The sequence below is a fragment of the Emys orbicularis genome, chromosome 6 (genome assembly GCF_028017835.1).
Source record: "Emys orbicularis isolate rEmyOrb1 chromosome 6, rEmyOrb1.hap1, whole genome shotgun sequence".
In the NCBI taxonomy this organism is placed as follows: Eukaryota; Metazoa; Chordata; order Testudines; family Emydidae; genus Emys; species Emys orbicularis.
Genome location: NC_088688.1, coordinates 3,177,290 through 3,200,561, shown reverse-complemented (window position 1 = coordinate 3,200,561; position 23,272 = coordinate 3,177,290). Strand labels below are relative to the sequence as shown.

The following is a 23,272-nucleotide window of genomic DNA, read 5'->3' as shown; positions in this document are numbered from 1 at the left end:
TACAGGCCAGTGGCTGGCTGGCTTTTGGAGGAGTGTGGACACGGTGCACCACTCGCACTGAAGTACCCAGAGACGGAAAGGACCCATCTAACCTGTGCCTCTTGGCCGGGCCAGGAGGGGTCCCTATGGCACATTGATCAGCATTTTGACCAATCCAGTTGCCAATGTCCTGCCCCATCTCACAACGCCCGCCGTCTTGGGGTGCCAGTCAGCTGAGACCCTAAGCAAGGGACCCCCCACCCGCCCACCCCATCCCTGCCTGCCCAAGACCTCAGGGCCAGGCGGTGGGTAGGCAGGGTTGCCTGCTATGCCCGAGCTGTCCTACTCCGCAGCAGGAGCGCTCCCAGGAAAAGCAGCAGGTGAGCGTATTTCTCTGCCTCCCGGATTGACTGCTGCCTTTCCCCTTCCTCTCCAGCCCATCAGCCTCCGCCCCCCAGCAGAGTCTGCCAGCTGGGTGGGAGAGGAGGGGGGACCCCAGCAGCCCCTAGGGCAGTGGGGAGATGTGGCACCAGCAGAAGGAGGGAAGGGGGTGAAGTGTTCCCCGGTTAGCGGCTGCCTGCAATGCCTGTAACCCCAGCATTGCGCCTCTGGGCTAGTGCATGAGACTCTGAATGTGGAACTGACCAGAGCAGCAGATGCTGCTGATAGGTCTGGTATCCGAGCCCAACGGGGGGAGGGGGGGAATGAAGAAGCAGCATCAGTGGTGAGAAGGGAATGAGACATTCCGGCTTCCACCCACCTGAGGCACTGCCGGCAGCACGAGGCAGGAGGCAGGCGGTGCTTGAAGTGTTGAAAGCTCTGAGGAGTGGAGTCCTGTCCCCACTCCTCTGGCCCCAGGGCAGAACTGATCAGCTGCAGGTTTCATTGCAACCAGTTGTTTTTGTTCATGGATCACAGAAGCTCTGAGCACGAGCAAACAGGGCAGCTGCCTGTATTGCCACTTTCAGCAGAGAGAGGCGTGCAAAGGTGCGTGTAAAGCAGCCGTGGCCTTTGAACGCCTGGCCAGGTGCCAAGACCACCTTTGCCTTAGCCCAGAAAACATCCCCCAGAGGGGCAGTGCTGGGCAAAGTCTGGGCAGAGGGGACTGACCGTGTGTCCCAAACCTTTTACTTTCCAGTGTTACAAGGCCATCGGCATGGTGTGTGGCACTGGTGACTTGATCCCAGTCTACAAGTACCGACATGGAGCTCAAATACTTAATAATGGGCTCTTCGGTCTAGCAGAGGAAGGTCAAATCCTAGTGAGGTAAATAGAAAGGAGCATAAACGCTGCCAAATTAAGTGTAAAAATGTAATAAAAAAAGCCAAAAGGGAGTTTGAAGAACAACTAGCCAAAAACTCAAAAGGTAATAAAATGTTTTGTAAGTACATCAGAAGCAGGAAGCCTGCTAAACAACCAGTGGGGCCCCTGGACGATCGAGATCCAAAAGCAGTGCTTAAAGACGATAAAGTCATTGCGGAGAAACTTAATGAATTCTTTGCTTCAGTCTTCACGGCTGAGGATGTTAGGGAGATTCCCAAACCTGAGCCGGCTTTTGTAGGTGACAAACCTGAGGAACTGTCACAGATTGAAGTGTCACTAGAGAAGGTTTCGGAATTAATTGATAAACTTAACATTAACAAGTCACCGGGACCAGATGGCATTCACCCAAGAGTTCTGAAAGAACTCAAATGTGAAATTGTGGAACTATTAACTATGGTTTGTAACCCGTCCTTTAAATCGGCTTCGGTACCCAATGACTGGAAGTTAGCTAATGTAACGCCAATATTTAAAAAGGGCTCTAGAGGTGATCCCGGCAATTACAGACCGGTAAGTCTAACATCAGTACCGGGCAAATTAGTCGAAACAATCGTAAAGAATAAAATTGTCCGACACATAGAAGAACATAAATTGTTGGGCAAAAGTCAACATGGTTTCTGTAAAGGGAAATCATGTCTTACTAATCTATTAGAGTTCTTTGAAGGCGTCAACAAACATGTGGACAGGGGGGATCCAGTGGACATAGTGTACTTAGATTTCCAGAAAGCTTTTGACAAGGTCCCTCACCAAAGGCTCTTACGTAAATTAAGTTGTCATGGGATAAGAGGGAAGATCCTTTCATGGATTGAGAACTGGTTAAAAGACAGGGAACAAAGGGTAGGAATAAATGGTAAATTTTCCGAATGGAGAGGGGTAACTAGTGGTGTTCCCCCAGGGTCAGTCCTCGGACCAATCCTATTCAACTTATTCATAAATGATCTGGAGAAAGGGGTAAACAGTGAGGTGGCAAAGTTTGCAGATGATACTAAACTGCTCAAGATAGTTAAGACCAAAGCAGACTAAGAACTTCAAAAAGATCTCACAAAACTAAGTGACTGGGCAACAAAATGGCAAATGAAATTTAATGTGGATAAATGTAAAGTAATGCACATTGGAAAAAAATAACCCCAACTATACATACAATATGATGGGGGCTAATTTAGCTACAACTAATCAGGAAAGAGATCTTGGAGTCATCGTGGATAGTTCTCTGAAGACGTCCACGCAGTGTGCAGGGGCAGTCAAAAAAGCAAACAGGGTGTTAGGAATCATTAGAAAAGGGATAGAGAATAAGACAGAGAATATCTTATTGCCCTTATATAAATCTATGGTATGCCCATAACTTGAATATGGTGTACAAATGTGGTCTCCTCATCTCAAAAAAGATATACTGGCATTAGAAAAGGTTCAGAGAAGGGCAACTAAAACGATTAGGGGTTTGGAACAGGTTACATATGAGGAGAAATTAAAGAGGCTAGGACTTTTCAGCTTGGAAAAGAGGAGACCAAGGGGGGATATGATAGAGGTATATAAAATCATGAGTGATGTGGAGAAAGTGAATAAGGAAAAGTTATTTACTTATTGCCTTAATATAAGAACTAGGGTCCACCGAATGAAATTAATGGGCAGCAGGTTTAAACAAATAAAAGGAAGTTCTTCACACAGTGCACAGTCAACCTGTGGAACTCCTTGCCTGAGGAGGTTGTGAAGGCTAGGACTATAACAGCGTTTAAAAGAGAACTGGATAAATTCATGGTGGTTAAGTCCATTAATGGCTATTAGCCAGGATGGGTAAGGAATGGTGTCCCTAGCCTCCGTTTGTCAGAGGGTGGAGATGGATGGCAGGAGAGAGATCACTTGATCATTACCTGTTAGGTTCACTCCCTCTGGGACACCTGGCATTGGCTGCTGTCGGTAGACAGGATACTGGGCTGGATGGACCTTTGGTCTGACCCAGTATGACAATTCTTATGTTCTTATTTCTAACACGATCCAATAGCTGTCAATTGAAGCTAGATAAATTCAGATTGGAAATAAGGGGTAAATTTTTAATTGGGAGGTTAATTGTTCCGATGGTTAATTTACCAAAGGGCACGCTGGATTCTCCATCACTGACAATTTTTAACTCAAGACTGGCTGTTTCTCTTAAGGATCCGCTCTGGGAATTATTTTGGGGGTGTTCTCTGGCCCCTCTGGTCTGGCCAGGAGCTCAGACGAGATGATCACAATGGTCCCTTCTGGCCTTGGAATCTGTGACTCTATGAAAAGGTCTAATGGCAGCACTGCAAGTTCCATCCTCACGGTCACCTGTCAACCGTGGTCATCTGTGGGGAATTTTAGTGCCTGAGCCGTTCTTTTTAGGTGACAAATTTGAGGAACTGTCCCAGATTGAGGTGTCATTAGAGGAAGTTTTGGAACAAATTGACAAACTAAACTGATGGTATTCACCCAGGAGTTCTGAAGAAATCCAAATATGAAATTGCAAAACTACTAACAGTAGTCTGTAACCTATCGCTTAAATCAGCTTCTGTACCAAATGACTGGAGGATAGCTAATGTGACACCAATTTTCTAAAAAGGCTCCAGAAATGATCCCGGCAATTACAGGCCGGTAAGCCTGACTTCAGTACTGGGCAAATTGGTTGAAACTATAGTAAAGAACAGAATTGTCAGACACAGAGATGAACATAATTTGCTGTGGAAGAGTCAACACGGCTTTTGTAAAGGGAAATCATGTCTCACCAATCTACTAGAATTCTGTGAGAGGGTCAACAAGCATGTGAACAAGGGGGATCCAGTGGATATAGTGTATTTAGATTTTCAGAAAGCCTTTGACAAGGTCCCTCACCAAAGGCTCTTAAGCAAAGTAAGCTGTCATGGGATAAGAGGGAAGGTTCTCTCATGGATTGGTAACTGGTTAAAAGATAGGAAACAAGGGTAGGAATAAATGGTCAGTTTTCAGAACGGAGAGAGGTAAATAGTGGTGTCCTCCAGGGGTCTGTACTGGGGCCAGTTCTATTCAACATATTCATCAATGATCTGGAGAAAGGGGTAAACAGTGAGGTGGCAGAGTTTGCAGATGACACAAAACTACTCAAGATAGTTAAGTCCAAAGCAGACTGCGAAGAGCTACAAAGGGATCTCACAAAACTAGGTGACTGGGCAACAAAATGGCAGATGAAATTCAATGTTGATAAATGCAAAGTAGCGCACATTGGAAACATAATCCCAACTCTACATCTAAAATGATGGGGTCTAAATTAGCTGTTATCACTCAAGAAAGAGATCTTGGAGTCATTGTGGATAGTTCTCTGAAAACATCCACTCAATGTGCAGCGGCAGTCAAAAAAGCGAACAGAATGATAGGAACCATTAGGAAAGGGATCGATAATAAGACAGAAAATATCCTAATGCCTCTATAGAAATCCATAGTACACCCACACCTCGAATCTGGTCGCCCCATCTCAAAAAAGATATATTAGAATTGGAAAAGGTACAGAGAAGAGCAACAAAAATGATTAGGGGTATGGAACGGCTTCCGTATGAGGAGAGATTAAAGAGATTGGGGCTGGAATTTTTCATCTTGGAAAAGAGACGACTAAGGGGGGATATGATTGAGGTCTGTAAAATCAAGACTGGTGTGGAGAAAGTGAATAAGGAAGTGTTATTTACTCCTTCTCATAACACAAGAACCAGGGGATACCCAATGAAATTATTGGGCAGCAGGTTTAAAACAAAAGGAAATATTTTTTCATACAACGCACAGTCAACCTGTGGAACTCATTGCCAGAGGATGTTGTGAAGGCCAAAAGTATAACTGGTTTGAAGAAAGAATTAGATAAATTAATGGAGGATTGGTCTATCAACAGCTATTAGCCAAGTTGGTCAAGAGATGCAACCACATGTTCTGGATGTTCCTGTGCGTCTGACTACCAGAAGCTGGGAATGGGCGACAGGGGATGGATCACTTGATGATTTCCTGTTCTGTTCATTCCCTCTGGGGCACCTGGCATTGGCCACTGTCGGCAGACAGATACTGGGCTAGACGGATCATTGGTTTGACCCAGTCTGGCCGCTTGTATGTTCTTAGTGCAGACAAGAGCTGTTATGTGGCCTCCTGTGAGATATACCTATCTCCTAGAACTGGAAGGGACCCCAAAAGGTCATTGAGTCCAGCCCCCTGCCTTCACTAGCAGGACCAAGTACTGATTTTGCCCCAGATCCTTAAGTGGCCCCCTCAAGGATTGAACTCACAACCCTGGGTTTAGCAGGCCAATGCTCAAACCACTGAGCTATCCCTCCCCCCATCCTGCACTACCTCATGATGGGAGGCAGCAGCCAATGAAAAAGCCCCGTAACAAGCCCCCAGCTGCCTGGGACTTCCCGGGGTCACTGAGCTGTGCCTGCCCCAGAAATTCACACAGCAGGAATAGAGATCAGCTCCGCCTGCCCCAAGTGCACTGGTCTCCGCTATCCCTTGTGCCAAAGGTGAGTGAATCGTCCCTAGCTGTGAGCAATATAGGGCCTGTGACCCACAGCTGTGCAGTTCTCATCCTGTCCCATAGGGGGCAATGGTAGCATCTGCACCAGCCAGCTTCTTGCAGCCCCACGCCTGAAAGTCCGAATGAAAGCTGCCCACGGGCAGGGGAGCAGGGATCGTCGTAGGATGGTTCTTGCTGAAGTCTGTCAGGTCTATGTTAGAGAGAGGTGACAGTTCACATCATCGAATCAAATTCTCTCTCCCTGAGATACGTACAGCGCCCCCTGCAGGATCTGAGCACCTCACAACCCCCCTATGCGGCCAGGTAGCACTGTTCTCCCCACGGGGCACTGGGGCCAGGCTCTCACCCGTGTGCACTGAAATCAGTGGGGTTAGGAGCCTAAAGACCTTTGAGGGTCTTGGTCTCAGTGACTGGCCCAGGGTCACACAGGAAGTCAGCGGCAGAGCTGAGATTTCAACCTGCATCTCTGGAGTCCTAGGTTAGCGCCCCAACCCCGGGTGTGTCCCTCCCTGTACGGCTAACGACCAGCTCCCCTGTGCTGTGGCACTAACGCCAGTGACGGGTGGGGACTGACGACTCCCCTTTGCTTTTCACAGCTGATGCCTCCTCACCCCTCCCCTTTTCTGTACTTTGCATCTCTCGGGTCAGACAAGCAGACAGGCTCGGTCCCCCCAGGGCCGCCCGGGGGGGGGGCAAGTGGGGCAATTTACCCCAGGCCCCGGGCCCCACAGGGGCCCCCACGAGAATATAGTATTCTATAGTATTGCAACTTTTTTTATGGAAGGGGCCCCCGAAATTGCTTTGCCCCAGGCCCCCTGAATCCTTCAGGTGGCCCTGGGTCCCCCGTGTGGTTTTCCTGGGTCAGTTTCAGTTGGCGCTGCTGGTGGGACTGGGCAGAGACGGGGCATTGGGCTGGATGGAGCCCAGCCTGGCATTCCCTTTGCTCCCACTTCTCCTGGAGGTGGGACGGAAATAGGCCAGGCCGGGTGCCTGTGACTGCACGAAGCGAAGCTGCACCTCTTGGTGGTGTGACCTGCCCCCGCCCTGGCACTGTGCCGCCCCGAGAACCCCCCAGACCCTAGCTGCTCATCTCAGGCTGGAGCCTGCCCTCCACGTATGCCCTGGACTTCCGGGGCGCGGGATCCTCAGCCAAAGGGGAGGTTTGGGATCCTTCCCCCACTCTGCAAAGCCCGGCCAAGTTTCCAGCCTGTGTTTCCTAGGGACCCCGGAAAGCTCCCCGCTTGGCTGAGAGCGCGAGGGGCTGAGAGGGAGCAGCTAATTGGAGCTGAGCCGAGGGCTGCCTGGCACATCTCCAGCTGGCTCCGTGCCCGCTCCCCAGGGCCGCGTGGAGCGGCGGCTGCGCTCGGCTGCCTCGACAGCGGAGCTAACGAGCTGTGTTTAGTTAACCAGGGGGGTGCGTGGGAATCTCAGCGCTGAGCGCTCCGGGACGGGATTCACCTGCAATTATTGGAGCCCAGGGAGCTAACCCGCTTGCCTGGTGGCGGGGAAAGGGCAGGCAGCAGGGAAAGGGCAGGGAGGCAGGGCCTGACCGGAGGCGGCTTAGCAGCAGCAACGTCAGAGCTCCTGGGGCTTTCCCTTCCCCAGCTTGGGAGCGTCACCGAGAGGAGACGCCAGGGGTCAGAGGTGCCTGGCGCAGGTGCCTGGCACTGGCTGAGGGTCCCCCTGTCCCCTGGACGATTGCTCCTCTCTCTGCCCCTTGTCCAAGGCGGGTGAGCAATGGCTCCAGTGTGGGGGTCCCGGGGTGAGAAGGAGCCACACAATCCTCCCCGGGGCTGGGGGTCCCCCTTCCCAGCTCGCTCTGTGCCAGAGCATCCTCCATGTCCCAGGAACGCAGGGTCTGCGCTGGAGGACGTTGGCTCAGCCCTGGAGACTTTGATGGTGCAGTGAAAGAGGGCCTGGCACTGGGCATGGGGGCGGGGGGGCAGCACCCAGGGAACAGCTGGGAATGAGCAGGGCCTGGGACTTGGGGGCTGGGCATCTGCAGATCTCCCCAGCTGAGGTGCCCCGGGGGCTGTGCCCTGAAGGGCTCCCTGCATGTGACACCCCCCAGCATCAGGTGCCGTCGCTTGTTGGGGTCCTTGGCTCTCAGGAGCACTGGCTGTTCCGCTCATTACTCCAGGGAGCCCTCCTGCACCTCCTTCCAGGGGGGGGGCCACACCAGCAGCCCGCCCCCTGCGCGGCTGTGGGGAGGGCCTTTGTCTCCCGGAGCCGGGATAACAGGGCTCGATATGGTTTGGAGCCAGCAAACAGGAGTCTTGCGAGGGGTTCTGAGTGGGAACGTGGGAGCAGATACACCTAACCCCCCCACACCCCAAATAACCCTGCAAGAGTAAAGCTAATGCGGGCAGACATCCAGCAGCAGAGCAGGGGGTGTCCAGGTTATTGCACTCAATGCAGCCTGTGGGATTACCTGCCTTGTGGGCAGGTGGCGTAGGTGTGCACTCGGTGCAAGCAACTCACGACCCTCAGAGACCGTGTCCAGGCTTTGGAGAGCAGAGTGGCTGAGCTGCAGGGGCTGAGGGAGACAGAGAGGTGCAGAGAGGAGACTTTCTGGGGCACAGCAGAGTTGTCCCACCCCCACACCCCCACTTGACAGCCTCTGTGCGGTTGTGGAGGAGGAAAATCTCAGGGAAGGAGAAGCCAAGCTGGAGCAAAGGGAAACGATCCCATAGTTGGGACCCTCCTTCCAGACGATGTTGTGGTAACCTCTCGCCCTGAGGCCACCCCTCCGGAAGAGCCAGGTAATAGTAACGAGGGAGTGGAGGGATCATTAGAAATACAGGTAGCTGGGTTTGCGATGACCGGGAGAACCGCATGGTGACTTGCCTGCCTGGTGCAAAGGTTGCGGATCTCTCAAGACATCTAGACAGGCTCATGTGCAGTGTTGGGGAGGAGCCAGTGGTCGTGGTACATGTAGGTACCATGTAGGACATAGGGAAGGATAGGAGAGAGGTTCTGGAGGCCACATTTAGGCTGCTAGGTAAGAGATTGAAGTCCAGGTCCTCCATGATAGCATTCTCTGAAATGCTTCCAGTCCCATGTGCAGGGCGAGTTAGACAGGCAGAACTGCAGGGTCTCAATGCGTGGATGAGACGATGGTGTAGGGAGGAAGGGTTTAGATTTATTAGGAACTGGGGAAACTTTTGGGAAAGGGGGAGCCTATCCAGGAAGGATGGGCTCCACCTAAACCAAAACAGAACCAGATTACTGGCATGTCAAATTAAAAAGGTCGTAGAGGAGTTTTTAAACTAAGGGCTGGGGAAAGCCGACAGGCCCGGAGAAACACATTCTCTGTCTCCTGGTAAGGAGGAGAGGATAGAAGTTGATAACGTATTGGCAGGAACTAAGAAAAACAGTCAATTGAAGAGAGCCCCATTCAAGTACATCACATGAAGGCAGACAACTAAATATTGACAGATGTTATAAGTGCTTGTATACAAATGCAAAAGTCTAAATACTTAGATGGGTGAACTTGAGCGCCTGGTATTAAATGATGATATTGATATAACAGGCATCACAGAAACGTGATAATCAATGGGACCCGATAATACCAGAGTATAAAATCGATAGAAATGACAGAGTCGGTCACGCTGGCGGGCGAGTGGCACTAGATGTGAAAGAAAGCAGAGTCAAATAGAGTAAAAATCTGAAATGAAGAAAACTACCACAGAATCTCGGTGGATAGAAATTCCATCCTGGAATAATAAGAATAGAGCAGTAGGAATATACTACCGATCACCTGACCAGCCTCACCTGTTGTCCCACAAACTTACACAGGATCGTTTTAGGGGTCAAGACAAAGATGCCACATTTATTATTAATCTGTAACTATTAGCAAATACCTTAATGCTTATACACACACACTCACACACACACACACACCCCAAAATGTTCTGCAGCTGCTGGATAGTTACCGGTCCTGATTGTAGTTTGAGTTCGCAGCTTGGGATCGGAGCTCGTGGCAGCTAACTGGCCAGGAAGGCTGAGCCCGAGGAGGAGCCGGGTCTCTGTCGGGCACCGATGCTCCTTGATGTTGATAGCAGAACGTTACCCAAAGTCTCTCCTCTCACCCTTCCTTTTTTATAGGCTTTTAGTTTGGATCCAAAGTCTCTAGGTCTTGCTGTGTCACTCCGCCTCTGGGTTTGGTGCTTGATCACCCGTCAATTGCAGGCGTGACTGTCAGCCTGGGACCTGGCTTTGATTTTCCTTCTGTTGTTTTTTTCTTTTTAGGGTGGATGCTTCTTGCTTGAGTTAGGGCTGTTGTCTAGTTCTTCAGCCGTTGGTATTTGAACTTTATCTCATCAGGAAAGGCTGGTGCTGGAGGTTGATTCTATCACCCATACATACCTCATTCACACATCTCAGCTAGACTAATAAAATTACAGTCTGGCTTGCAAAAATGGAGGCCACAGCACAAGCCTTCTACAAAATGGAGTTAGCATTTTAAAATGGGTTTTGAATTACAATATTGCACAGAAGTTACAATGTTACAATGTAGGCAAAATGGCAAGTGTAATGAAAGTTACAATGTAGGCAAAATGGCAAGTGTAATGAAATGGTGAACAGAAGTTACAATGGTACAGTGAATAACTAAAAACAATTTCATTCACATTGGTTCTACACACCCCAACAGTGACTGTGAAATGCTCAGGGAGATTAGAGAGGCTCGAAAAATAGAAAACACCGTAATAATGGGGGATTTCAACAATCCCCACAGTGACTGGGTACATGTCACCTCAGGACGGGAGGGGCCAGAGTACAGAACAGAATTATCAGACACAGAGATGAATACAGTACATGGGGGAAGAGACAACATGGCTTCTTTAATGGGAAATCAAGCCTCACCAATCTGTTAGAATTCTTTGAGGGGTCAACAAGCTGGGGACAAGGGTGATCCAGGAGATATAGTGTCTCTTGGACTTTCAGAAAGCCTTGGACAAAGGCTCTTAAGCAAAGTAAGCAGTCATGGGCTAAGAGGGAAGGTCCTCTCCTGGATCAGTAACTGGTTAAAAGGCAGGAAACAAAGGGTAGGAAGAAATGGTCAGTTTTCACAGTGACAAAGGGTAGATGGTGGGGGGGTCCCCCAAGGATCTGTACTGGGCCAAGTGCTGTTCAACCTATTGTAGTTCTGTGTGAGTTCATTTGCGTTTGCAGTGATTGTCTCATTTCACCCACAGAGTTGCTATTGGGACATTTCACGCACTGGATGAGGTACCCCATGTGTTGTGATAGGTGTGTGTAGGAGCCATGGATCTCGAAAGGTGTGTTGTGGGGGGTGTTGATCATTGTAGCAATGGAGCTACGGCTGCAGGTTTTGCATCTGTTGTTCGGGCAGGGTCTGGTGCTGCTTTGAATTGGTGTGAGCTGGTCTGTGGGGAGCCTGCTTCTGATGATGAGTTTGGAGAGGGTGGGAGGTTGCTTGAAAGCCGGAGGAGGGGGGTTAGGAAACATTTCTTTCAGGATTGGGTCCCCATCGAGTGTGGGCTGTCGTTGTTTTATGATACCCCGTATGGGGTCCAGTGCGGGGTGGGAGGTGACAGCTCGGGGTGTGCGGGAAGGGGGGGGGTTATTTCTGTGTTGAAGTAGGTATTTGGGTGGCCTGTTCCATGACGTGATCTACTTCTCTGATGGAGCGTCCTTGTTCGGCAAAGGCAGTTTTGAGTGTGTTAAGGTGTGTATCCCGGACTTTCTCCTCGGAGCACATTCTGCGGTATCTGAGCACCTGGCCGTAGAGAACAGATTTCTTGGTGTGTCTGGGGCGGTTACTGGATCTGTGGAGGTAGGTGTGGTGATCTGTGGGTTTCTGGTATACCGTTGTCTATAGGGTTCCATTGTTGAAGCCGATCGTGTGGTCCAGGCAGGGCCAGCTCTAACTTATTTGCCGCCCCAGGCAAAAAAGAAGAGCGCCGCCCCCCCCCCCCCGCGAGCGCTGCACTGCGCTGCCGTACCCCCCCCAGCGCCGCCAAAATCCCCGCCCCCCCCCGAGCACCACGCCACCTGAAGCCCCGCCCCCTCCAAGCCCCGCCCCGCCCCCCCTCCGAGCGCCATGCCGCGCCAGTCCCCACCCCTCCTCCGAGTGCCGCGCCAGCCCCCGCCCCTGCCCCCTCCCCTCCGAGCACCAAGCCCCCGCCCCTCCTCCGAGCGCTGCGCCAGCCCCCGCCCCCCTCCGAGCGCCGTGCCAGCCCTCCCACCGAGTGCCACGCCGCCCGAAGCCCCGCCCCCTCCGAGCGCCGTGCCGCCCGAAGCCCCGCCCCCCTGAGCGCCGCGCGCAGAAACCAAAAAAAACCCCTCCAGCGCTGCCCCAACGAACCAATAAATAAATAAATAAAAACCCGAGCGCCGCCCCGCCCCAAGGTGCCGCCCCAAGCACGTGCTTGGTCGGCTGGTGCCTGGAGCCGGCCCTGGGTCCAGGAAGTTGATGCTGGTGTGGGCGTGTTCCAGAGTTTGATAGATGGGTGATGGTGGTTGAAGTCGTGGTAGAAATCTCGGAGGGAGTATCATCGCTGTATCTCAGGAATAGCATTGGTTTCCTGGTGCATTTGTCCAGCAATTCTTCCTCAAGGTGCCTATGGAGAGGTTGGCACACTGGGGAGCCCTCCTGGTGCCCACTGCAGTTCCCATGGCTTGGACAGAGGGTTGGCTGTGGAATGTGAGATTGTCACGGGTGAGGGTGAAATGGATGAGTCTGGCGATGTGTTTGGGGGGAGAGCTGGGCCTGTCCAGTGTCTTGTAAATATTTGAAGCAGGCAGCGATGCCATCATGGAGAGGGATGTTGGTGTATCCGTGGTGGCCAGGACGCTGTTCTGGGGGAGGTTGTTAATATTGTGGAGTTTGTGGAACCATTAGGAGAGGGATAGGTAATAAGACAGCAAATATCATCTTGCCTCTATATAAATCCATGGTCTGCCCACACCTGGAATACGGCCTCAGTTCCAGTCACTCCATCCCAAATCAGATTAGAACTGGAAAAGGTGCAGAAAAGGGCAACAAAATGGATTAGGGGTACGGAACCGCTTCCATACGGGGGGGGGGGGGGATTCAAACGACTGGGACTGTTTAGCTGGGAAAAGAGACGACTAAGGGGGGATATGACAGAGGTCTATAAAATCATGACTGGTGTGGAGCAAGTGAATATGGAAGTGTTATTTACCCCGTCGCATAATATAAGAACCAGGGATCATCCAATGAAATTAACAGGCAGCAGGTTTAAAACAAACAAAAGGAAGTATTTCTTCACACAAAGCACAGTCAACCTGTGGAACTCCTTGCCAGAGGATGTTGTGAAGGGCAAAACTATAACTCAGTTCAAAAAAGAACTAGAGAAGTTCATGGAGGATAGATCCATCAATGGCTATTAGCCAAGATGGTCAGGGATGCAACCTCATGTCCTGGGTGTCCCTAGCTTCTGACTGCCAGAAGCTGGGACAAGATGACAGGGGATGGAGCACTCGAGAATTGTCCTGTTCTGTTCATTCCTTCTGAAGCATCTGGCTCCGGCCACTGTCGGTGGACAGGATACTGGGCTGGATGGACCTTTGGTCTGACCCAGTGTGGCCGTTGTGATGTTCTAAAGGTCAGTGGGAGCTGGTCCATCTTTCCAGCTCTCCCCATGCAGGTGAAGGAGGGGACGGGAGATGGATGCCGGATGGGGGGGCTGAACACTGCTCACCAGCCGCTGGGCCCCCAGGCTGCAGCCAGCACTTCGCTCCCCCATTCTGCTCGTGGACAGGGTCATCGGTGCCTGCTGGGGACAGTCCCGGGTCGGGGGATCAGCGACAGCTCCCCGGGCGGAAAGGGCCATGACAGGCCAGGAGACCCTCCTGGCCCTGGGGCTGGTTACAGCTGGGCCCCCAGCACTGTCCCCAGGGGCCCCCCCTGCAGGTGCTTCCTGGGGCCCGTTCGCAGCCCGAGCCCCACAGGAGCTTGTGCCACAGGGGGGCGCTCTCCTCAGCCGGGAGGGATCGCTGCTGCACAGACAGGGGTCAGTCCTCGCTTGGTGCAACAACTGGAAGGAGCCCAGACGCTGCAGTGATGGGTGCGTGAAAAGAACCTACAGAGAAGAGAACCGAGCAAAGGAACTTTGTTCGTGAATCTCGAGAGATCAGCCGTGCAACACGACCGCGGGTCACGCCCGGGCACGTGGCTGTGGGGCAAACACACCCCAAGCACATACTGAGCCCCGGGCCTGGAAGTACACCCCAGACACGCACAACCTCCCACCCAGAGAGACACCAGGCAAACTCCCACAGCCACCCCCGTGTCCCAGAGATGTGCCAGCCCCTCTGTGGGGCGATCGGCGCAGGCAGCTGGGAGTCTAAGGGGACCGCAGCCAGATTTGGGGCACGGAGTCTCTTGCCCGGGGCTGTTTGGCTGGGGGGAGCCAGCACTTTGAATATACAGGAGGCTCCTGACCAGCCTCGCCCACATCCAATGGGGGCTGCAGAGGTGAGGCCAGAACCCAGATCCCCCCACCACGTCAGTTACAGGGGACTCTTCTGGGAGGAGGGGGCCTATGACACACAGTGGAGCAGCTCCGATGCTGTCCAGCAGAGGGCAGTGGTGTCTCTCACACACACGTGCTACCCAGTCCATTCCAGCGTCCCCTGCAGGACGCGTGTGTTTGCACTAGGACTTGCTCGGTTCCTGCGGTGCTGACCTGCCGTCTCTCTCTCCCGCCTGCAGCTCTACGAACTGGACGACAACCCCAAGCGGAAGGAGTTTCTGGACGACCTCTTTGGCTTCATGCAGAAGAGAGGTAAGGGAAGGCCGCGGTTTTGGGGGTCCCCGGCCGGGAGCCCGGCTGCAGAGAGGCGTTACGGGGGGTGGGGGGGGGGGCTCGTGACTCACACTCACACTGGGCGGTAGCTTCAGTCCAGTTCTCCGGACCCACCCTCAGCCACTGCCCCGCTCGGTCTAATCGACGGCATGGGGCTGGCGGGAAGACGACCCTTCATGCTCTGGGGGGTGGAGGGGTGCAGGGCCTGTGGGGAGAAAAGGAAGCAGTGGACAAGTCCCCATGGAAGTCTGGACAGACAGGTGCCCCCTGGGGTCGCTCTGGAGCTGAGATCCATTGCTGGCTCTGTTGGCTGGGGCCGGCTCTGGGGCTGCGGTGGGGACGTTACGGGGCCAGATTCATGTTGCTGGTTCTGGCTGCAGGCTCTCGGATCTGGGTTGGAGGCGTCCGCAGGATGCGGGTCCGTTTGCTGGCTCTGCTCTGAGGTTCTGGGGGGCAGGAGGAGCTGCTGCATTCCTGGGGGGGAGGGGGGCTCGCCTGTGGTGTCGGAGCTGGGAGGGCCACGGGGACCTCGATCCCTTGGCTGGTTCCACTCTCGCGCCTGTGCTGGATAGAATGGTGTCTGGCACAGAGGGGTTCTCGCCAGGGGCTATGAGGGGGCAAAGTTAGGGTTTCCTGGACTATGATCGACTGGGGTGCTCTACAGGTCAGGGTTAAGGGGCACCAGCAGAGCTGTGAGGGGAGCCCAGGGCTGGGCTAGCAGGGGGCTGCGGATCGGGAGTGAGGGGCACCAGCGGAGCTGGGGGGCTGCGGGTCGGCAGTGAGGGGCACCAGCAGAGCTGGGGGGCTGCAGGTCGGCAGTGAGGGGCACCCGCGGAGCTGGGGGGGCTGCGGGTCAGCAGTGAGGGGCACCGGCGGAGCTGGGGGGGCTGCGGGTCGGCAGAGTGGGGCACCGGCGGAGCTGGGGGGCTGCGGGTCGGGAGTGAGGGGCATCAGCGGAGCTGGGGGACTGCGGGTTGGCAGAGTGGGGCACCGGCGGAGCTGGGGGGGCTGCGGGTCGGCAGAGTGGGGCACCGGCGGAGCTGGGGGGCTGCAGGTCGGCAGAGTGGGGCACCGGCGGAGCTGGGGGGCTGCAGGTCCGGAGTGAGGGGCACCGGCGGAGCATGGGGAAGGAGCTGTGCGGAGTGGCCGCGAAGGGCTGGCGCGGGCTGGGGCGCTCGGCTGCGCCGTATTCACAGTCCTCGGCGGGTTCTGTTATCGGCACCGGGCGGGATGGATCGGAAGCCCCAGCAATTGAGGTGATTCGATAAATGCTTTAACCTTTGACCCCCCCTCCCCCCAGCCAGCCCTGGAACAATTAAAAGGTTCCCCAGCGCTCGGGGGGGAGGAGGGGGGGGAGGCTTGGCCTGTATTAATTCGAGCCCTTTGCTGGCGGCTGGATTAATGAACACGCCGCTCGATGCGGCAGAGCCCCAGGCAGAGGTTAATGTCGTGCTAATTAAGGGGCTGGCCGGTAGAAGGGGCTGCCTGGCTGCTAGTGAGACCTCCGGGGCCGGGGGGGGGGGCTCCATGCCAGGCTCTCGGTGGCTCTAAAGGGGGGCCCCAAATACCCCTCGCCTTGTATCGCTCCGTGCTGGGGAGGGTGCTCTGACCCCCCCACACGCTGCCTGGCCCAGCCGGCCCCTCACTGGCCTCCCTCACGGCCCAGTCCGAGGTTGGGCTCTGCCCGGTGGCCAGTGCGGGGCCGGGTTAGCGCGACTGGTCTGTGGCTGGTGTGGGGCAGGAAATGGCCTCTGGGCTGAGACCCGGCCAGCTTGGGTCACGTAGTGGCCATGGCCAGGGTGAGCCTGGGAGCGCCGCCGCCCCCTGCTGGAGAGAATGGGAACTGCGTGGCTGCCTCTTCAGCCGCTGGCAGCCCGGGGCGATTCCCCGCAGGGCGGCGTTTGGGGTGGGAGTGTCGGCTGCAGTGCCAGGCATGTGGGGCACAGGCAGGCGGGGGGGTGCAGGAAGGGGACTGGCTATTTCCGCCCCTTGGCCAGTCCCCCTGTGGCTGTGATGAACCCCTCGCTCGCCCCCTGCCCCCAGCTGCACAGGTACTGCCTGGCAAAGGCCCGAGGTCAGGACGTGCCACCCCCTCCCGCTGGGCCTGCCTGTTCCCATCCCCTCCGGTCAGGTCCTGTCCAGCAGCTGCTCTCCCCAGGGCTCGGCGGCCGCCGTCACTAGAAACCAGCCCCTCCTCGCCTGCCCCCCAAGTCCTGGTGCTGGCTCCTACTGCTGACCCCCCCCCCCCCCGCCCCGTGAGCGTGCCGAGGGCGCTGGTGCCGGGGACGTGGGGCACATCTGGGGGATGGGGCTGACGGTGGGGTCACGGCATGGGGCCGAACAGAGGCTGGGGAGCTTGGGGGGCAGACGGGGGGCAGGGAGCCGCGTGGGCCCTGCCTCCAAGCCCTGGGTGCCCAGGAGAGGCAGCGCAGGAGACAAGATTCATGAGCTGCTGCGTGGGGCTCATTATCTCTCTCTCCAGAGCTAATTAACTCCATCTCCATTTGGCCCGGCTGAGATACGGGCGCTAATTAACCGCAGGCCTCTCTTTGTGCACAGCTGATTGGGGCTTTTGTGCAGCTCCTGAAATGGAGCCAGGGATCGAATCCCGCGGGGGCTGCTCCTGGGGGCCGGCCCGGTCGATGGCTATAAATCCACAGCGGGGAGCAGCTCCTGAGCGAGCCGGCCCCGCGCCCGGGGATGGTGATAGCATTGATCCCGGCACAGGCACAGATAACTCTCCTGCCGCGCTCCGTGCGTCCCCCCCGGCCGGCATTCATTTGTCTGCCCATCCGGACACAATCGCTAATCTCTGCCAACCATCTCCGTCTCCATTAGAGCGCCCGAGTAATGAGGGCACATTAGCCTGAGTGGGCATCTCCCGCCGGGAAGGGCTGGGCGGCCCTAGCCCCCGCCGCCCCCAGGCAGCCCCTTGGAGAACTGAGTCAGGGACCCGAGCCCCAGTCGCACCAGAAATGTCGTTCTGCGCTCCTTGTCCTAACATGCCACACGGCGTTGCTGTGCACCGTTCAGCAGCAGCCGCGTTCCACCCCAGAGCTGGCTGCACGTCAGCCTCCAGGGAGGCCGTCAGCAAAAGGTTCCCGTATCGCCTGGGGTGAAAGACGCCGGAGCAACAATTTGATGGTTGTTCTCCAGTGATTTCCCGTAGGCTCCAGAGCCCCGTCGGAAGGGAGGGGCTGCGCCGGGTGGTCCCTGCAGGCTGGAATATCGTCTGGTCGCTGATTAGGCTGCCAGGGGGCTGGAATGGAGCCAGAGAATATTTCAAGCAGCCCGGCCCCCCGGCCCCCCCATGATAACACCCCAGCGAGTGCGGCCCAGTCCCCCCCCCGATAACACCCCAGTGTGTGCGCCCCCCCCGATAACACCCCAGCATGTGCGGCCCAGTCCCCCCTCCCGATAACACCGCAGCATGTAAGGAATTGGACTTGGTTGTCGCGCTTGTAAGGAGGTGCTAAGGCCAGGGATTTCTGGAATGGCACAGAACGGCGTTAGCTGGCCCCGTTAGCAAGGCTGGGGGCATGAGGGCACCGTGCCCCTCTGGGGATGCCGCTCAGCAATCCCAGCCCCCGGCAGTGTCCATCTGGCCCCCCCCCCAGCCCCAGCCCAGCACAGGGTGCAGGCTCGGAAGAACCAGGAGCAAAGCGAGTCCCTGCTCAGGCCCCCCCAGCAAACCTGCGAGTCCAGAGCGAGGATACGCCTTGGGGTTTGCCGGCGAGCTCTGCCTGGGACGCCCCTCCGCAGCGGAGCCCCCATTGCACAGCTCTGCCTGGGACGCCCCCCCGCAGCGGAGCCCCCATTGCACAGCTCCTGTTGCCCTCCAGGGCTGCGTCTACTGCAGCTGGCCAGGAGGCACCGAAATTGGCGGCCGCCTGGGTACGTCCGCCAGCTGCTGCTGAGCAGGGCCGGTGCAAGGAAGTTTCGCGCCCATCTTGCGCCCCCCACCCAGCTAACCCCGCCCCCCGCCCCCCTGCGGCAGCTAACCCAGCCCCTCCACCTGGGGAGCCCGCCACCCCCCCCGCCCGGGGAGCCCCCCCCCCCCAGCAGCTACCCCACCCTCCGCGGCAGCTAACCCCGCCTCAGTTCACCTCGGCTCCGCCTCCTCCGCCGCTCTAATTCTCCTCCCCTCGCAGGCTTGCGGCGCCGATTGGAGGAGACTTAGAGCGGGGCTGTGTGCTCAGCAGAGGAGAGGTGATCTGGGGCAGGGAGCAGTTCCCCTGTGCGGCCCCCCCCCCCCCATTACTGCAGGCAGCCCTCCCCCACCCCAGCTCACCTCAGCAGGCTTTTAGGCGCCCCCAACCACTAGGCGCCCTAGGCAGCCACCTAGTTTGCTGCACCGGCCCTGCTGCCGAGACGTACCCTGGGTGGGACTCATCAAACCGCGTAGGGCACCAGTGCCTTGGCACTGACTCCGTGGGGTATGGCTGTATTTATAGGGCCCTATCCACAGTCGCTGCTGCGCAGACAGTGAGCGTCCATCCCCGCGGAGACCCAGGCCCCGCTGCGCACGGCGCTGCACAGAGCCAGTCCCTGCCTCCCAGCTTTCGCCCACGTGTTCTTCTTTATGAACATTAGAGTCCTGTTCATCCTGCTTGGGCATTCACCCACGAAAGCTTATGCTCCAATACTTCTGTTAGTCTTAAAGGTGCCACAGGACTCTCTGTTACTGTTCATCCTGATGCACCGAGACTGCCTGGCGTGCAGAATGGGATTTACAGCCCTGATGGACAAAGGGTGGGAGGGGAGATAGGACTGGCCCAGCCCGTGAGCAGTGGAGCTGGGAACAGAACCCAGGCATCCTGGCTCCCAGTCCGGTGCCCTACTCCCTGAGCCACGCTACCCCTAATGGGGGAGAGGCGGAGGCACTGGGAATGTTTTCTGTCTGTGTTACGCACACACGGAAAGCCCCCCAGCCTTTTCCCGGGGAGCCCATAAACAAACCGGTGGTGTTTATGTAGGACCTACCCCCAGCATGTCCGGCTGCCTGTGCCGTGCGGGGTGTCAGCTCCTGGGAATGGCTCACCCGGAGCAGCAGCCGAGCAGGGGGACGCGCTGGGGGGGTGGCAAGCAGGGGAAAAGGCCCCACTCCATCGGCTGGGGGAGGAAATGCGATTTCCTGGCCCTGGGATGGTCTTGCCCACAATGGGGGGCAAAGGTAAATGATCCGAGCCAGAGGGCTGGGTCGTGGGGCTTGGCTGTGGGTGCCAGCCCGGGGGTGGGGCGGGGGGCAGGAGTTTTACCAGGCTCGGTTATTTATTTCCTTCCTTTCTACCAACAATATTTGCCCAGGCAGGGCAGGGCTGTGAAACCGGTTCTTCCTGTTCCCCTGCGGACCCCTGGCCAGCCCCTGGGGTGGGGAGCAGGGCCTGCTGGCTGCCTGGGGCTGGGTGGGGAGGGCACAGACCCCCTCTGCAGTGGAGTGGGGTTGTGTACACTGTGTATGTTGTGCACACGTGGTGGTAGTTGTGAGTGTGGTTGTGGAGGCATAGGAGTGTGTGCACATGTACGGGATTGTGTGTGTGTATATGTGTGTGTGGTGCGGGGGGAGGGGTGTGCACCTACCCAGCGACTGCCCAGGTCCCGCCCTGGGGAGCAGGGGGGAGCTAACTCCGTTCTTGGTAAATGCCATCAGGGGTGGCGGGGTTGCTGATGCCCCACGTGTCCCCCACGTGGCACCAGGGTCGACTCCCAGCCCCGGGGGAAGGGGCGGGCGTGTTACACGGCGCCCCCTGCTGGTGGTGATGGGCAGAGGAGCCTCTTGGGGATGATCTGGGTGCCCGGCCCTTCCCCCCACCTGCCCACGGGGCAGCTGGGACACCTGGCACTGCACCCCCGGCCCCTCCTCCTCTGATTGACCCCAGCCCTGCGGAGCAGGAGAGGAGCCTGGCCTGGGCTGGGAGGCAGGGATGGCCCCTGGCGCTGCTCCGGCCCTGTGAACCTCTTCACACTCGCTGCGGGAGTGACTCCGGAGCAGCTCCGTGTGGGTGGGGGAGAACTGAGGCGGGTGTGAGAGCAGGAGGGCGGATTCCCTCTGCCTCCAGCGTCCAGGAGACCCTGAGCGGGCCCGGTGCCCACGTCCCCGCGGGAGGGTGCAGTATTGGCGACGGCTCAGAGAAGAGCTCCAGGAGCGATCCGGGCTGGATAACCGGCCCCCCAGCGAGAGCCGCAACCCTAACCCTAACCCAGGTCCCCCAATCCCCCCACTTTATCTCCAAGCCAATCCCCACCCCTTACCCTCTGCCCCCCCCCGGGGGGGGCATCTCAGCTTGCTGCTCCTCCCTCCAGTTGCCGGTGGGGGGGTTCCCCGGCTGTTCGTATCTGGACGGAGCAGTGGGCTCAGCTCTGAGCCCCCCGCCGATTGGCCCCCTGCGGTGGGGGCACTGGCTCTGGCTCACGCCAGGCCGGCAAGCCGTACAAATGGGGGAAGGCTATGGGGCAGGTGGAGAACTGCTGCACTAGCAGGCAGAGGCTGAACGAGAACCAGCGTCTGCCTGGAAAGCGAATCTAGAACGTTCCGACTGGAAATACGGTGCAAATGAGTAACGAAGAGGGAATCGGCCATTGGAAGAACTCGCCGGGGCCCAGCCGGGGTCTCCATCCCGTGGGGAATGTCCATTGCAGTGTAGACGCTAGGACCGGGGCTGGACTCACTTCGGCCCGAGCCCGCACGTCTCCACGGCAGTGTTCGAGCCCCACCGCCCTGCCCCCGTCGCTCAGTGCAGTGTGGACGTGCCAGGCGGATTTAACCCCAGTCTGGTTGTGTCTCCCGAAAACGTCGGCTGTACGGAGCCAGGAGCTGTTGGGCCAGTGGCGTGAGTGACGGGGTCGCGTCTCTGGCCAGCGCGATGCGGCTCAGGCTAGCTGAGCAGAAGGGCCCCTGTTGGCTCAGATCCCCCCCGGGCTGTCGCTGCCTGACGTCACACTCCCAGCTGGGCACGTCGAGGCTTGGGGAAAACGGGGCCACTAGCTTTGGGTGCCTGACTCAGCAGCTCCAGGGGTCTCCGCTTGGGCTCCCCGATGGAGGCCCCCAAAATTAGTGAGGCTTTTGCAGGCATGCACGGTGCCCCCCACTTTGCACAGGTGTAAGTGACCGAGCAGGGAAACATCAACCCCCCCCCCATGGGCACCTCCCCCCCAGTCCTCTGCGTAGCACAATCTGACGGGGGCAGCACCTTCCCAGCTGCCACGCAGGGTCACCGCGGCACATGGCATCCGTCCGATCCCGGCTGACAGCGAGCATCTGTCCAGGAAGCCTGTCGATCGCAGTCGGGTCTCAAATGTAGCCCCTCGGAGGCTGTTCCCGGGGCTGGTTTGTGGGGCTGGCGGGGCTGGAGCTGCGGTCGTTAGCTGGTGTTCCAGGCTCGCTGGGTCCTGCGGCTCTGTCTGATGGGACACGACTCGTGGCCTCTGGCCCTTTGTGCCCATTCGGGATCCCCTGGTGCTTTCCCCAGCTCGCCCTGGCCTCCTGCGCCCGTTCCTGCCCAGCAGTGGCATTCTGCCCTGGATTCCCCTCCCCTTCCTGCTTGCAGCCTGGCTTCAGGTGCCCCCACAAACCCTGCCCTCGGGTGTTTTCTCCCATTCGGGAGTCAGCCAGGGCTCTCAGCTCCGTGCCGCTCCCCACCGGGACCCCAGCTGCCCCCTGGCTTCTTGCCTCCCGGGAGCAGGGGGGAAGGCACCAGCGGGTAGATCTGCGCCTGGAGTCCGGTCAGCTGCTGTGCTCCTGGCGGGGAGCAGGGAGCCGGGACCATGCAGGGCTCCCAGCGGGGGGCCTGGGCAGTAGCCGAAGCCAGGACCTGCGTGGCAGCCCAGCTTGGAGTGGAGACCCGGCAGCAGCCCGGCTGGGGAGCCAGGAGCCGGCTTTCGTGTCAATCTCATGGCTCTAGCAGTCCAGTTGGAATTTGTGCAGCTTCAGCTTCCAGCCAGGGATCATGTTATGAATATGTTTCCCGGCTAGACTGAAGAGCCAATTATCAAACTTCTGTTCCCCATGTAGGTACATACAGACTGTGATCGGGTCACCCCGTAACCTTCTCTTTGCTAAGCTTCAGTGACCGAGCTCCTTCCGTCTCTCACTCGGACATGCTGTCTGGTCCTTAAGGCATCCTCATGGCTCTTCTCTGAACTTTGTCCAGTTTCTCAACGTCCTCCTGGAATTGTGGGCCCCAGAACTGGACCCAGGATCCCAGCCGCGGTCGCACCAGTGCCAGATACAGAGGGAAAATCACCTCCCTGCTCCTACTGGAGATTCCCCTGTTGATACATCCCAGCATCGCATGAGCCCTTCTGGCCACTGTGTTGCTCTGGAAGCTCATGTTCAGCTGATTGTCCACCATGATCCCCAAGTCTTCTTCCCAGTCCTTGCTTCCCAGGATAGCGTCCCCATTCCTGTGACTATGCCAATGCTCTGGTCCTAGATGTAAGAACTTACCTTTGGCTGTATTAAAATGCATATTGGTTGCTTGCCCCCATCTTACCAAGCCAACCAGACGGCTCTGTATCAATGACTTGCCCTCTTCCTTACTGACCACTCCCCCAACCTTTGTGTCATCTGCATATTTTATCAGTGACGATTTTATGTTTTCTTCCAGGTCACTGATAAAAATGTTAACTAGCAAAGGGCCAAGACCTGATCCCAGCAGAATCAGACCCACTCAAT

At 56.9% G+C, this 23,272-nt stretch overlaps 1 protein-coding gene across 1 annotated transcript in view; it reads left to right on the top strand.

Moving 5' to 3' along the window:
• Positions 1–23,272, top strand: part of ARID3C (AT-rich interaction domain 3C) — a 120,373-nt gene that overhangs the window by 74,396 nt on the left and 22,705 nt on the right. The window contains exon 3 of the mRNA XM_065406798.1: positions 14,505–14,577. Within this exon, the coding sequence (XP_065262870.1) occupies positions 14,505–14,577 (73 nt within the window). The remainder of the gene's footprint in view (positions 1–14,504; positions 14,578–23,272) is intronic.